We start from the raw sequence: 16,516 nt of genomic DNA, 5'->3' as shown, positions 1-16,516 counted from the left end.
TCCATGGAGGGTCTTCCCTGGCGGTCCAGTGGTTAAGGCTCTACACTTCTACTGCAAGGGGCCGGGGTTCGGATCCCTGGTCGGAGAACTAGAATCCTGCATGCCTGTGGCGTGGCCAAAAAAAAAAAAAAAACCAAAACAAAACAAAACCCTTCAGGCATTTATCTCAATTCTGCTCCCTCTGCAGAAGGAATTATTGAATTTGGAAATGTTTTGTATTCCCTCCTCGAGGGGAGTGAAGATTATAAATAAAAGTTGATGGCTGCTGCATGGCAGCCTCTGACCCGCTTTTTCTTTCTTCTTCATCCATTCCTGTGGCGGCTGTTTCGTGCCCTCGACCCCGCTCTCCCCAGCCCCTCACCCAGCCCCCACTGAGACACAGGCTCTCCCTCTGGTCCTCGTCAGACTCACCTCCACTGCCTCCCAGTGTCTGTCTGTACCGCCCGCCCTGTGTGTTCCTCCATTTAACATTCGCCTCGGAGCCAAGGGTCCTTCCTTTCCAAGGGCACGTTGCCATCAACCTCCTGGCTTTGTCCTCTCTGAGCCGCCCCATCACTGTCCTTTGTCCTCTGATTGGCTCAGTGCCCGCTCTGCACCCAGGCCGCTGTTCCCCTCCTCACGCCGCTGCTGCCCTTTGTTTGCCCGGGGCTCTCCCCTCCAGAATCGGCCACCTCCTCCTTTGGACATTCCTTCTGTGGTTTCTGGCCTCTCCCATCCTGTCACTAAACCCTCCTTGTGATTCTGGGTGGCCCTTTCCTCTTTTGTTCTGGATTCTTACCTGCCGATGCCAGTCACCACCTTGTGCGGACAGTACACACGCCTCTCACTGAGGCCGCGTGGCTCTCCTGAGCTCAGGTTTTCCTTCCCTCGCTGGGCACTTCCGCTTCAGCATCCCCCGCCCCGGCGTCTCAGGTTCATCATGTTGAACTGTGTGTGGCTTCTCCTCCTTCCCTGTCCACACCCGTTTCCTCTTTCCAGCTGTGGCACCCAGCACAAGGTCTTACACCTGTTTATTGCTCAATAAATGCATGTTGGTTGACTGAGTCGTCACCAGTTTTGCAGCCACCAGGGCCTGAAATGTGGGTGGCCCATGACTCGGCCTCAGCCACCCCCTTCCGAGCCTCTGTCCCTCTTGGCTCCGCTGGTGTCCTCCCCGCCATCCTCACCCATCACCTTCCTCACCTCGTGCTGCAGCCTCGGCCCCGGCAGCCCTTCTTCGTGTCATCGCTGGCATGTTGGCAAACACAGGAAAATCACTGAAGCAGTTCTCTTGTGGGGGAAAAAAGCTACTGTTGCATGAAAGTTTGGGAAAGGAATAAGTGTTTGGGGAAAGAATTACTAGTAGCAAATTCTATTGAAGTTTATATTTTTACAGGAGTGATTGATTTTTGAAAGGTGATAGCTGAGCCATATGTGATATGACTTGTTATGTTAACCTCTGGAGTGAAGTGTGTGTGAGGTCCTCAGGTTAAGGAGAGGTGATTCTCACCTTATCATACTAGTTAGTATTTACCCAGATGTCACCGTGAGTGAGTACATTTTTAAAAAGTAAATACTGCCTTTTAAATGTAAATCTGGTTACACAGAACCTATTTAATTGGCATACTCAGTACCAAGTCCAAGATTGTCTGCTAATCATGGTGATTATCCTAGAATGTGTACAATGGGCTGTAAGTATATGTGTGTGTGATACATACAAAAATGTAATATAGGTACAATGCTGGTTAAGGTAATTTATCTTTTTATTCACATTTCATTTAATAGGCTTATTGTATTGTTTTTTGTTTTTTTTCATTTTTGACTGCATTGGGTCTTCGTTGCTGCACGTGGGCTTTCTCTGGTTGCATCGAGTAGGGGCTACTCTTCGTTGTGGTGCGTGGACTTCTCATTGTGGTGGCTTCTCTTGTTGCGGAGCACGGGCTCTAGGCATGTGGGCTTCAGTAGTTGTGGCACATGGGCTCAGTACTTGTGTCTCATGGGCTCTAGAGCGCAGGTGCAGTAGTTGTGGCGCACGGGCATAGTTGCTCCACGGCATGTGGGATCTTCCCGCACCAGGGCTCGAACCTGTGTTCCCTGCATTGGCAGGTGGATTCTTAACCACTATGCCACCAGGGAAGCCCTTAGTAGGCTTATTTTAAACATTTAATTTTATAATATTGACTTCAAAAACTCATCTTTAAAAGCATGAATTCAACGAGAGGTGGCAGTAGAAAAGTCACTAGGCAATGGAAGTTCATAATTTGTAGACCAGGCTGGGCTTTTAGTTCTTTTTTTTTTGGTCATAAAAAAAAACATTAGAAAGTTTATCTGCTCTTAAAACTACCGAAGAGTATGTATATTTCCTCTCTGTGGGTACCATACTGGCGATCGCGGTTTAAGAACGGGCTTTATGCTGAATGTTGTTAGGTAGGCACTTGAGGGTGTGGATCAGAATCTGGCGGAAACAGTGTTGCGGACACTGGGGGTTCTGGGCTGGCCCCGGCCCCAGGACTCAGGTTTTCTTTCTGCTGCCCCTTCCCCAGGCCTGTGGTCTGGGGGCCATGGTAGTTCCAGAACCACTTGTCTCTGCACATCTGGACGTTGTAAGCTGCTGATAGGCCCATGTAGTTCTCTCGTCTGCTTCAGTTAGGAGAACGGGACACATCTACCTCAATCCCGTTTTAGAAAGAAAAAAACTCTTTTTAAAAGTTTAGAAAAGAAAAACTTGTAGAAAATCAAGTTCTAAAGGTCACCAGGGGACTCCCTGAGAGAACAGGTGGAGCGCTTGCTGCGGTGCTGTGTGTGCAAACCCTCCCCTAGGGGTGCTGTTATTTTTCTTAAGCTTTGCAAGTTGGAAATACAAGGAGGAGTTAAAATCTTCTGTGGTCAAGAAAGAGGACATCTTATTATAATTATGCCAAAGACCTAGTTCCTTTTAAGTACAGATTCTACCTGTGTATTAAAGCTCTTAAAAAAAAAAAAAACCCCACAGCAGCCTAAAAGATGGCCTTTTGCCCATGTGCTACAGGCCATGGATCTTCATAGTAGAATCCTGTTAGGATCCTGTGCATCAGTATACTGTACTTCTTGAAAATAACTGACCCAGATCTGTAACTCAGATCAGTAAGCAGGTTTGTGCCCTGTCCCGCCAGCCGTGTGGCTCCTGAACTGTAGGCCTGCGATGGGGGTGGGGTGGAGGGGACGGGACATGAGGGGCAGCCACACCACAGGCTACCCCGAGAAGTTGGCGACGCTGGAATGGGGGGCAGCTCAGAAGCTGTAGCTGAAACGCACGCGTGAGCTGGGGTGAACCTGGCGTGCTGGCCCTGGAAGCGGTGTGTGTGGGAGGGTGGGTGTGAGCCCGAGGTGGGGAGGTGAGTTCTCAGCGGCCCTTGGTGCACTGGGGTGAGGGTCGGGCTGCAGGAGCAGGAGAGAGCAGAGGTTCAGCTGGTGCCAGGAGCCCCACTGGGAGGTGGCAGTGCGCCTGGGTCCCTGCGTCCCAGAGGACAGGGGACACTGTCTCCAGAGCCTCTGTCTGCTTGAGACTGTGCTCTGCAGGGCACTTTCCCGATGGACACAGACCGACTTTCTCCCCAATTCTTTACAGACGGCTTGTTTCCGGGAAGAGCGCGACGTGCTGGTGAATGGGGACTGCCAGTGGATCACCACACTGCACTATGCCTTTCAGGATGACAACTACCTGGTAGGTGTGGCTCGCCGAGAACTTAAGGGCTCTGGCGAATGGCATCTCACTGAAGTGTTCTGATTCCTTCGTGCTGCCACTAAAAAATGAGTGAGACACTTTGGAACTATCGTTGCTTAAATGTATATTTGACAGATAAAACTGAGGGTTTGTTTTCATGTAATCATCAGGTGGACTTTTTTCCTCTAATCACTAGATAAGGTGCATTATTTTATTCACTTGGTTTATTATAAACTGGGGGTTTAAAGCATTTTCTATCTTGAATTACGTAAAAGAATAAGAAATTGCTGTGGGGATTTAAAATGTTTGACCCTTTAACTGAGTGGCTGTTTCTGCCACGTTTCCCTGACGGCCAGGTCGGGTGGCACGTGTTGGTTCGCAGCCCTCCCCACTGGAGCCGCTGACACAGGTTTTGGGGTGACTCTTGGTCCCCTTGTTCTTGTCACCTGTTTGTTCTGATTGGAGCTGGGGCTCACTTGCGGTGTAGGCTAATCAGCTTTGTGATTCACGTGTGTGGGTAGAATTGCGCTCGAACGCCTAGTAGAACAGATGCAAGACAACCAGTTCGGAGTGAAAGGGAAACCAGACCTTTGGCTCAGGCCCTGAGTGACTCACGACTGCTTTGTTAGGGCTTTTAACTCTGAGAATGACTTTCCAGGTTTGCCTAAACCTAAAAATGTCTGCACCGTGGAGCTCTGGGTAGACGGGGCCTGGGCAGACCTCAGGGAAGCCGGTCTCAGCCCAGCTCCTCCGGCCGGGGCACAGCTGGCACGTTTCCCCAGCAGTGGCCGCACGGGGCTTCGAAGGCAGGGGCCTCGGCTGTGTTCTTGAGAACAGCTAACTTGTAAGTTCACTCTCAGTAGTGGGCTCCATTTGCTTACAACAAGTGGAGTCATGGAGGATTTCTTTTATTTATCTTAAAATAATCCCTTGCAGACATTAGAGAAATCCCTTAGATTCAGTAGTCTAGGATTAGGTAAAATAGTTTGCTATACTCTTTATTTAGATTGAAAAAATATGTGTTTTGATGGAAGTGGCAGCTGGGGTCTGTTGAGCACAACCTGTGGGTTATCGCGGTCAGTCTTCCCAGTGGCCAAGTGAGTTAGGCATTCATGATTTTTCACCATTTTATGAATGGGGTCTGGGGCAAGGAGGGAGGAAGTCATTTGTCCAAGCTTATCACACAGATACAGGGATTGTGCCAGGACCCAGCCCAGGCCCCTCTGGCAGGAGGTGGTGCCCGGCGCCCTCCCTCTGGCCGAGGGCAGAGTCCTCCTGCCCTGGGGCCATCTCTCCATAACCCATTGCTTCCGGGACCAGTGTCCCTGCGTTGAGTGGACTGTCTCCAGTTCACTTCCTATTTTGATAAGAACTGAATGAAGTCTCTAAGGAATGCTAGTCTGGGGCTGTACAGAAGGAAGACAACTTTTTTTGTTTCAAATATTTTTCCTGCAGTCAGCATAGCGTGTTGCCAGCTTATTCTGAGTTTGGACAGCCGGTAAGGAATTCCGGTGACGGAGCATCTTCTTGAGTTTGGGAGCTGCCCAATCAGACGTATGGTGAAAACTGCAGAGAGAAGGGTGGCAGGGGCCCTGGCCCTTCCTAGTTCGTGAACACGGGGCTGCAAGACCGGGTTTGGCTCCTGCCTCTGCCACCCACGAGTGGCGTTTTTAGGGCAGTCACTGCCTTGCGGGGAGGAGGTGAGGAAGAACGAGGCGGGAAGTGGGCGGCCTGAGTGCCGCTGGGGCGCAAGGCGCAGTGGGGTGAGGGGTCTTTCGTGACACGGAGCCCACCCCACAGAGCCCGCTTGCGTTAGAGTTGCTACTGTGGGTATCTAGACTGGGCGTTTCGTAAAAATTAAACTTGTTTCACCAGTAACTAAAAGGGTGTTGCCTTATTGACTTAAGTCAGGATTGTGTGTTATGTGACAGAGGACGTAATTGGTAGCGTTCTCTTATTCCAAAAATACGTTTCTACTTGCCTGCCTTATCAGCCTTTGCAGGTTACTCTTCTTGTAAACTTGTTTTCCAGGAGCCCATCAATCATATTTGGCACCGCTGTGATACACTTTTGTTTTTCTTTTCAGATTTCTAGGTGGTCAGGCAAACTGTTGAGGCTCAGCTAGATATGGCGCTTGCCTCACTCCCACTGTTTTCTTTAGGGGCTGAAGATCTTGGCCGCTCACCCACCTGCTCTCCCTCACCCGCGTGTCCGTCCGCAGGTGCTGTGGTCTCTTCCCCCGGATTACCTGCGCTCTGCCCAGCTGTCGTTCTCCCCACCGTCCCCAGTGCTGTCACCCTCACCTCCTGCCGGGCCCCCCTCTGGTCCTGCTCCCGTCCCTCCCCCTCGAGTCTGCCCTGCACAGGGCGGCCAGAGGAAGCTGTAAGCGTGGAGCAGGGTGCAGCTTCTCATGGCTCTCAGAGGGGAGCCCGAAGTCCCCGCCGTGGCCCGCGGGGCCTGGCCTCACCCCGTCCGCACTCACCGTGCTCCGCCCTGGTCACTGGTTCCCGTGTCTCCAGGGCCCATGTTCCTGCTCCTCTCAGTCCCTTTGTCTGGAAGGCGACCCTTGGCCCAGCCAGCACCCTCCTGCCCTTCAGACCCCCGGGCCTGGATCCTCACGGTGGTCCGTGTGCGGGGGCCGCCAGTCGGGCCCTCCCACGCCTACAGTTGGGTTTTCTTCCTGGTCCCCGTCACTCAATTCCTGTGTTCACCTCCCCCCACGTGATGTCAGCCCCGTGGAGCAGGGACCCGTCGCCTAGCGGGGTGCCGACAAGTTCGTTATTGAGAGAGTGAGCGAGCAAACGTCCTTTGAGAGTCCTCTGTGTGACCGGAATTGTGCCAGGTGTGGGAGAGACAGGACTCCCGCCCATAGAAGCTGCTCTTGGACGGAAGGGATGGGCGACAGTGCCAGGAGGCCAGGGTGGGAGGCCCGGCCGAGGCTGCCGTTGGGCAGGAGAGGGCAGGGAGATGAGGGAGGCTTCTCAGCGGAGGGGTCAAGGGAGGTGAGTCTTGCAAGCCGAGTTCTGAGGCAGGATGGGAGGGCTGTTGAGAACAGGCATCTGCAGGGAAGGCTTCGTCCTTAGACAGGCCCGGCCACAGGCTGATGGCTGCCCTCTCCCAGGAGACAGTGTGCCGCATTTAAGATCAAGGGCCTGGAGTCCAGTTGCCTGGGTTCACATCCTAGCTCTGCTACTTGCTAGCTGGGTGACTTAGGCCGCGTCATCAAGCCTCCTTTCCTTACCTGTAAACCGCGGTCATGACAGTAGCTGTGGCGAGGGCTGTTTTGAGGATTAACAGTGATGGTGGCCGTAAGTCGTAGAACCTGAAGGCACAGCACGTCATAGTTACACCACGAATGGTAGCTCTTAGTACTAGGGTCTCCATAATACTAAAGGATTGTCTCTCTGGCTGAGTCATCGGGGAGTGGGATTTCCTCTCTCTGTTCATTGGTTAAAAGTTAACTGCTCAGACCAGAGCATCCATCTCTTAAAAGCATCAAAGGGGGCGGTTCCTGTGAGGAACAGCTTCTCCAGCGGTCTCTGCTCGGCAGCCCCAGCAGTAGGGGTGCTGGCTGCTGCCCTGACTCTGGCTATGCCAGTCTCTCTCTGACTGGTGGGATGACCCCATCGGGTCTCCACAGCCCCTGGGGCTCCTCCACCGTAGCCTTGGGTGCAGCCAGAGGGGCTGTCTTCCGGTGGAAGACTGTCTTCCGGTGGAAGGCTGTCTTCCGGTGGAAGGCTGCCCAGCACTGCTGGCCCCGGGCCCGTGAGCGCTGAGTGAAGGGACAGCCCAGTGCTGTCGGTGGAGCACGCCCAGCGCCTCGGCCTTTGCCCTCTTGGGGCTCTGGTTTCCACTCCAGCAGGGCATTCTCTGACCCTTCCGTGGGGATGCACCCATAGGAACTTACCTTTCAGTTTGTTCATGAAACTGTTTTTCTAATAAGAGCCGCTGGTTTTGTGATTTTAGGTAATTCACCTCCCTTCTCTGGTCCTGTGTCCTCTTCGTGTGGCAGGAGAACCTGGAGAAATAGTTTTAAACCGCACAGAACTTGATGGAGTATTATTTGTGCTTCCATTTTGGGCCATTAGCTTTTAGAGCACCTCCTGCAGTATCGAACCCTTCAGTCATTTTTTCCACTGATTAAATATATGTACATGTATGTATGTATTTTCCCTATCTAGGCAGTTATTATCTTAGCATTTGCTCTGAAGAAGATGGTCTGTCATAATCAAGGATGTTTGTCATCTCCACATATTTTTTTTCCTAAAGGAGTTGGCGTCTTCTGCCTATGCTGCCTATGCTGGTTCGTGTGTGCCTCTTGACATGATTTATAAAGTCCTTCCAATTTTGGAGGGGGAGGATTTCTCACAAAGAAAAAGAAAATGTTCCTGTCCAGGAAGTTTTCATTCTAGCGTATCTTCAGAAGAAGATCATCTGTTTTTCATAATCAAGGATGTTTGTTATTTCCACATTTTTTTTTTAAGAAGTTGGCATCTTCTGCCTGTGCCAGCTTGTGGTCTAGACAAAGAGTATCCAAGTGTTGGGATGTCCTGCCCCCACGTCCCCCACACGCTTGATCCCTCCCTGGACCGATCGCAGACTCTTACCACCCATGGCCCTGGGGGAGTCGAGTCCCCCACAGAGTCGAATCAGGCAGGTCATCAACTGCTGGAATCACTCAAATGAGGTGTGGCCATTCCCGAGGTTCCCGGGCAGAGAAAGCGGGTCAGGTGCAGGTGACACAGCTTTACTGACGACAGTGACGGCTCAGTTCACCAGGGAATGCAGCACGGACCCTGAGAACAGGTTATATAGTGTGTGCTGAGCCAGCAGAGATACCCGTCAGACCATAGCCCAAGATGCCCTTTCTCAAACATTAAATATCCTCCCTGCACTTGTAGAAACACCAGCCCTTCGGGGAGCAGACCCTTGGGGAGACAGAGGCTCAGCTGCCTATCCGTGGGCCGAGGTCTCCAGTGAGACACCGTGAATCTGCGTCTGCTCTTTCCTCTCCTGCCTTTACTGTAGGTGAAATTTCCACATACATTTATTTTCCTTTTGAATTTTGTGTTTCATTAGTCTCTCACTATATCCGTGAATCAACACAAAACTATTTTAATTTTCAATTCTTCATAATGTATGTTATGGGACTTCATTCTGTTTTTTTCTTCAGACATTTTGAAAATATTATTATTTGTTTATTCATCTTTAACCTGATTAAAAAATGGGCGGAAGGGACTTCCCTGGTGGCGCAGTGGTTAGGAATCCACCTGCCAGTGCAGGGGACACGGGTTTGATCCCTGGTCTGGGAAGATCCCACATGCTGCGGAGCAACTAAGCCCGTGTGCCACAACTACTGAGCCTGTGCTCTAGAGCCCGCGCACCACAACTACTGAGCCCCTGTGCTGCAACTACTGAAGCCTGCACGCCTAGAGCCCTTGCTGTGCAGCAAGAGAAGCCACCGCAATGAGAAGCCCGCGCACCGCAACTAAGAAAGCCCGCACGCAGCAATGAAGACCCAACACAGCCAAAATAAATAAATTAAAAAAAAAAAAATGGGCGGAAGAACTGATTAGACATTTTTCCAAAGAGGAAATGCAGATGGCCAACAGGCACATGAAAAGATGCACAACATTGCTAATCATCAGGGAAATGCAAATCAAAACCACAGTGAGATATCACCTCACACCTGTCAGAATGGCTATCATCCAAAAGAACACAAATAACGAAACGTTGGCAAGGTTGTGGAGAAAAGGGAGCCCTCCTACACTGTTGGTGGGAATGTAAATTGGTGCAGCCAGTATGGAGAACAGTATGGCAGTTTCTCAAAAAACTAAAAATAGAATTACTGTATGACCCAGCAATTCCACTCCTGGGTATATATCCAAAAAAACCCCACCAAAAACACTAATTTGAAAAGATATATGCACCCCAGTGTTCATAGCAGCATTTTTTTTTTTTTTACAATTGCCAGCCTCGGCATCCATCAACAGATGAATGGATAAAGAAGATGTATATATGTATATAACATATATATAATGGAATACTACTCAGCCATAAAAAAGAATGAAATTTTGCCATTTGTAGTAACATGGGTGGATGGGAGGGTATTATGCTAAGTGAAATAAGTCAGAGAAAGACAAATATTATATGACATCACTTATTTGTGGAATCTAAAAAATACAACAAACTAGTAAATATAACAAAAAAGAAGCAGACTCTCAGATCTATAGAACAAACTAATGGTTACCATTGGGGAGAGGGAAGGGAGGGGGCAGTATAGGGGTAGGGAATTGAAAAGGGGGTTTCTGTGGGATTATATGAGAACATGTGTGTGAAACTTGAAAATCGTAAAGTTTAGATTTTAAAGTTTAGAGTTTAAAGAGTCTTTCATTCAGTAAAAATGAAGGGGATTGGGGTAAAATATTTCTGAAGAATATGAAAAAATGATTTGTACAAATCAAAAATAATAGCACTGCTAATTTACATAGGAAGATTTAACGATACCAAGAAATCAGCAGCCCTTTGGGGGGCTTCCCTGGTGGCCCAGTGGTTAAGACTCTGCGCCTCTATTGCAGAGGGTGCAGGTTCAATCCCTGGTCGAGGAGCTAAGATCCCGTATGCCGCCCGGTGTGGCAAAAAAAACCCACAACAATATCTTGTATATTATTCAGCCATAAAAAGGAACGAAATTTGGTCATTTGTAGAGACATGGATGGACCTAGAGACTGTCATACAGAGTGAAGTAAGTCAGAGAAAAACAAATATAGTATATTAACACATACATGTGGAATCTAGAAAAATGGTACAGATGAACCGGTTTGCAAGGCAGGAATAGAGACACAGGTGTCCCCTTATATGGACACCAAGGGGAGAAAGTGGGGGTGGGTGGGTGGTGGGATGAATTGGGAGGTTGGGATTGACATACATACACTAATATGTATAAAGTAGATAACTAATAAGAACCTGCTGTATAAAAATAAATAAAATAAAATCCAAAAAAAAAAAGAGAAACCAGTGGTTCTTTCATCAGTTTATAAATAGAATGTGACTCGTGTATTGATACCATCTGATTGTGTTGTACAGGTAGAAATTTTATTGACAAGAAGAATAAGTATTTACTGAAATCTGCTCTCAACTACAGCAACATTATGGTCCTTCAGGGTCCTGGTTCTGGGGCAAGTCCTGGGTGACAGGAACAACAGGAAGCCGTCCACCCGGACTTGAGGAGCCCAGAGCTCCTGCAGCGCAAGCTGACCTTTGGTGGTTAGGTTTCGTGGTGACTCAGTGTTGTCTTCTCTGCCCTTCTCTTCCCAATTGTAGTACTTAGTCATGGATTATTACGTGGGTGGTGATTTACTGACCCTGCTCAGTAAATTTGAGGACAAGCTTCCAGAAGATATGGCAAGATTCTACATTGGTGAAATGGTGTTGGCTATTGACTCCATCCATCAGCTTCATTACGTGCACAGGTAATCACCTTGTTACATGTTTTATGGAAATCACCTTTAATGTGTCAGGATATTCCTTTCAGAGTCCCCTGAGTCGTGGACCCCAGTTGCAGGCTATGCAGGGAAGTCGTGCGGTTAGTGGGTCCTCCCTTTGACTGCCACGGTGCAGGATGCCTTACCAGGTCGCTGCTTTACACCCCAGGAGACCCCAGCTTTATGTGACTGTTGTGACGCTCTAATTGCTGTCAGCTGAAGTCACCTTGTCTTTTGATATTTACCTGCCATTGGCTCATGTTCTCCCCTGCCCACCCCCCAGAGCTCATGCCTCAATCACCCATAAAACACTCAGGAAAGGGGGCTTGGGTTGAGGAGAGGGGCTCACATCACAGCATCGTAATAAAGGACTTGAATTGAGTGAGTGTAACTGCTCTTGCATGTCAGGCGGGGGTGGGGGGCCCCCTCCTGCCCTCCCCCCCTCCCCCGCCAGAACAGCGGCCTTAGTGCCTCAGCCAGCCTGTGCCTCTGTGTCGGTCTCATTCTGCCATTTAAGACAGTGCTTTAGGGGCTTCCCTGGTGGCGCAGTGGTTGAGAATCTGCCTGCCAATACAGGGGACATGGGTTCGAGCCCTGGTCTGGGAGGATCCCACATGCCGCGGAGCAACTAGGCCCGTGAGCCACAACTACTGAGCCTGCGCGTCTGGAGCCTGTGCTCCGCAACAAGAGAGGCCGCGATAGTGAGAGGCCCGCGCACCGCGATGAAGAGTGGCCCCCACTTGCCGCAACTAGAGAAAGCCCTCGCACAGAAAGAAACGAAGACCCAACACAGCCATAAATAAATAAATAAACCCAAAGTTAAAAAAAAAAAAAATTACTTTAAAAAAAAAAAAAAAAAAGACAGTGCTTTAGTCCTGTGGGGTTTGGGTGGGGTTTTGTTGGTTTTGTTCTGTTTTACTTATTTTATTTTTATCAAAGTATTTCACGGCAGTAGCTTTAAAAAGTCAAATAGTTGTACAGGGCTTATAACAAAAAGTGAGTTTCCAGCCATCCCCCACCCTGATGCCCCTTGCCATAGGTAATGATGGACAATTTTTACTTGTTTCTTTTGTTTACTTTCATATTTCTAAATAACGGGCTTCTGTTGCTGTTTCACCTTATGTGGGGGGTGGGGAGGTCTTAGACCGCGTCTGTCGAAATGGAGATTTGACTCTGATGCAAGTAAGTACATCTCTCTCTCATCCCTGTCTCCCACACAAACTCTCAAACTTCCTTCTCCCATCTGGCCCCAGTTAGTAAAATACAGTTGGCCCTTGAACAGCATGGGTTTGAACCACACGGGTCCGCTTATACTCAGATTTCTTTCACTAAATACATACTGCAGTCCTACACGGTCTGTGGGTGCAGACCCACGGGTATGGAGGGCTGACTGTGAAGTTTTACTCAGATTTTCGACTGCGCAGAGGTTGGCACCCCAGCCCCGGTGTTGTTCAGGGGTCAAATGTAATAACTTTTGGTTAGATCAGTGTTTGGTGTTTATAATATACTGTGTAAATATTACAGATGAGCCTTGTGGTATAAATAGTTACACTTCCTATATAAAGTTTTGTTTCCTCTGGAGTTAATAATTGCACTGTTTTTTCTTTGGCTACTTCTCTCTCTATGTAGCTGCCACTAACTATCCCCAAATATCATGACCAAATTATAAAGCTCTGTACATTCAGACACACCAGCCATCCTCGGTCTACCTTCCTGGATCCATCCCTTCTGTCTTTCCCACGCCTTCCTGCTCTGGTGGCTCTCATCCTGAGGTTTCTTTTTGAGTGGAGAGGTTCTCTTCCCGTCTCCCTGGGATGGGCTCCCTTGTTTTCTGAGTCGTGCGTCTTTCTCTTTCTTGGTTTATTCGTTTGATTTGGTGGCACATATCCTCCAGCAGTTTCTGGAAAAGGAGGTGTGTGAAATAATTTTTTTGAGAGGAGCATCTTAATTCCATTCACATACGTGACTGATAGATGATCCCGTGTGGAATTCAGTGTTGCCGTCGAGAGGTTTGCAGCTGTCATGAGTCCCCTGACCTTGCACTGTGGTCGGGCTGAGCCCCTGAGCCTGTCAGGGATTTTCCTAAGCAGACGCAGCTCCTGCTCTGACGGTAGCAATGGCTCCCAGTGTCAAAGTAACAGCCCTTCAAGTCCTGCCAAGAGTGTGACCTCGTTGCCCTGGGAGGGGGGACAGCTTGCCTGGGGCCACACGCTCCTGCCCAGGGCGCTGTGCATAGGTCCCCGTGTCATGGGCAAGCCCAGGGAGCTGCCCCCCATAGCGGTTGCTGCTTTTAGGGCCATGAGGTTTGGGACAGGGCATTTCCTCTTTTTCCTGTTTTCTTTAATGTCGTTATGCCTGCTTTTATAACAGTTGTTGTTGTTTTCAACATTAGATTTTATACTCTTCTTGAGAGAACTTTGCCTAATTCACAACAGAGAGATGAATGTTTTTGTATTCGTCACAGAGCTCCAGGGAAATTAATTTGACTGTCTTTTGAATAGCTTATTCTTTCCTCTTTTTCCCTAATTAGAAAGCTTTCTCCTCATTTTCTTAATTAGTTGTGTAGAAGTTTTGCTCTATCAGTCTCTGGGCATGGTAGAAAACATTAAAATAATTCGAAAACTTTTTTTCCCTCAAAGTCAACTCCATATTCAGACTAAGTGCTGGAATGACCTAGTGAAAACAGTAAGCTTTGCGTTTTTGCTAGGAAGTTCACAAAGTTTGGTAATACAGGAAGTCAATCCTACCCAGTCTCGGGGATGTGTTGTAAGTTGAGGCTGCATTTGGCGGGGCCAGAAGTAAATGAGTTTCATCAGCACGAGAGTGTTATCACTGGTGGATTTGAGGAGCGTGGTTCAGACTGTAGCTTGGGGCCCTTTCCCGTGGGAGGATGTGGGCCATGGCGACTTCAGGCAGTGCCCGCTGCCCCGCCGGCCGCGCTTCTGCATGCGGAACGGCTGCTCCCCGGCTTTGGACCCCTGCGAGGCTCACTGTGCAAGAAGCAATGGGGAGCTCGGACCTGGGAGCCCACCACCCTGGTGGGTGCTGCCGCTTCCTGAGAGGTCAGCCCCAGATACCAGCAAAGGCAGAGACCGAGAGCGACAGGCTCACAAAGGATTGCAGCTGGGAAATCACATCCCCAGAGAGAACAGAATACGTACAGCTTACGATCGAAATAAGAACAGGTACGCTTTTAAGAGAAGGAATATTCAGAAAACAAAAAGGCCTTAGAAAAGAAAAACTAGAAAGCCGAGTAGAAGAGGTGTAGAGTAGGAGTAGAGGAACTGGACGAAGATAGAGGTGGTCCGGGGCCTCCAGGAGCCGGGCTGGCGCGGAAGCCCGTCCGTGGAGCCACGGGGACCAGCCCTGCGCCACCTCCACCGAGCCTGTGGGTTGGTTTTGCAGTAGGAAGCCTCACGGGTGCACTGTGTGTCGCTCAGAAATGGGATAGCAGTGGGCGGGAGGGCCTCCCTTGTCAGCGCATCACGGGCAGAACAGGAAAGGAAAATCAGACTGCAGTCTGTCCAGGGCTGTCATCCCACCCACCCACCCACCCGGCCCCGCCCCAGCCAATTCCACCGTTTTAACCAGAGTCACAACAGCCGACAGAGAAAAGGCACTTTCGGGGGACTGGAGCTGCTTCTCAGCTGTGCGCCTGACTCTACTGGAAAAGCTGCCACCACCGGGTTTGGAGGGAAAATGGGATGGGTGTGGCCCACGGGGACGGTCAGCTCTTGGATTGGCTGCTCTCTCAGTTGGTGCTGTGGGGACCAGCTGCACAGCTCAGAAGCACTGCTGGTAGGCGCCCTGGGTCAGTCTTGCCCTCGGCCTCCCTGCTGGTGTGCTGAGAGGGCCTTTCCTGGTAACCTCCCTGCATGCAAATGGGCAATTCAGTTTTTTTTTAAATAACATTTACTGATGATATTATATTTTAAATAGAGAGTCATGCTGCCCAGATAATCCAACACCATTGAAAAAAAAGGTGCACGCAGATGGTTAGCATCTGAACACCTCTGGAGAGTATAAAGGGAGAGGGGCAGCCTTTGTGAAGACCATCCCCACCCGTCTTCTTAGACTCAAGTAGTGATTCACTGCTGCATAGTTAGGACTTTTTCCCCTTTGTATCTAAAAGCAATCTGTGGGGAGACACTTTAAGACCATGCATACATCCTCTTCAGAGTTTCCCCCTACATTTAGTATCTGTTGATGATTTTTGCCTGGGCCAGCCTTTACTGTGATGGTTGCAAAATGACGATTTCCAAACTCCAGGATCCCCTCCACGTTGAAGCACCTCCCTTCTCTCCCATTTGTCTATTTATTATCAGTGTGGGTACGTGGATCCTTTGTCGCCCCAACGGTTTATAATTTGTTATTGTCTGAATTCTTTTTATGCTTATATTGTCCCATATTTGGCCAGTGGAAGCCCCTTCTAGCTGACTCCCATGTTTCTGACATGCCCTCATCGTTTTTGAGAACTGCCTTAGTTTCTGGCTCATCTCGTACCTTCTCTGAGGAACCCTGGTTCCTTTAGTGGGGAATGGTTTTAAAGACCATATCTGGGTGCTGGGTGTGCTCAGAGTTACAGGGTGTCTGCTTTAGGCCCCTCAGTGGACAGAGTAAAGTGCATGTCTGTACACGTCTGCATTTATACACACAGACCCATGTCTAATTTGGGAATCACGAGTTACCCTTCTGGCTTTCTCCCGTTCCATTTCCGTCTCCTCCTCTGGCTCCCAGCAGCACCATCACGTCCAGTCATTTGCCCAGCCCTGCCATGTATCTGAAGTAGCTTCAGAATCGCTCTGCTTTATTACTATAATTTATAAATTTATTTATTTATTTACTTATTTTTGGCTGCGTTGGGTCTTTGTTGTTGTGTGCAGGCTTTCTCTAGTTGCGGCGAGCGGGGGCTATTCTTCGTTGCGGTGTGCGGGCTTCTCATTGCGGTGGCTTCTCTTGTTGCGGAGCATGGGCTCTAGGCGCGCGGGCTTCAGTAGTTGTGGCTCGCAGGCTCTAGAGCGCAGGCTCAGTAGTTGTGGAGCACGGGCTTAGCTGTTCTGCGGCATGTGGGATCTTCCTGGACCAGGGATCGATCCCGCGTCCCCTGCATTGGCAGGCGGATTCTTAACCACTGCACCACCAGGAAGTCCTGAGCTACCAGGGACCCTTGCTCTGCTTTTATCCTACTAAAAACAAACCTAACCCTAGCCCTAACCCCACCTCCCAACTGCAAGTGTCAGGTTCTCTGCCGTAAGTTACTTAGGTTTGGGGTTTTTTTCTACCCCATTTCCCTTCAGGGTTTTGTGTTATTTGTTTGAAATACAGTTGGGTTCACTGGTTTCATCAGCTT

At 49.4% G+C, this 16,516-nt stretch overlaps 1 protein-coding gene across 1 annotated transcript in view; it reads left to right on the top strand.

Moving 5' to 3' along the window:
• The window catches only part of CDC42BPB (CDC42 binding protein kinase beta), a 119,138-nt gene that overhangs the window by 54,718 nt on the left and 47,904 nt on the right, over window positions 1-16,516 (top strand). The window contains 2 exon segments of the mRNA XM_061181309.1: window positions 3,587-3,682; window positions 11,006-11,154. Coding sequence (XP_061037292.1) covers window positions 3,587-3,682; window positions 11,006-11,154 — 245 coding nt within the window.

Source organism: Eubalaena glacialis, chromosome 2, assembly GCF_028564815.1.
Source record: "Eubalaena glacialis isolate mEubGla1 chromosome 2, mEubGla1.1.hap2.+ XY, whole genome shotgun sequence".
Classification (NCBI taxonomy): Eukaryota; Metazoa; Chordata; class Mammalia; order Artiodactyla; family Balaenidae; genus Eubalaena; species Eubalaena glacialis.
This window is presented reverse-complemented; position numbering and strand designations above follow the sequence as displayed.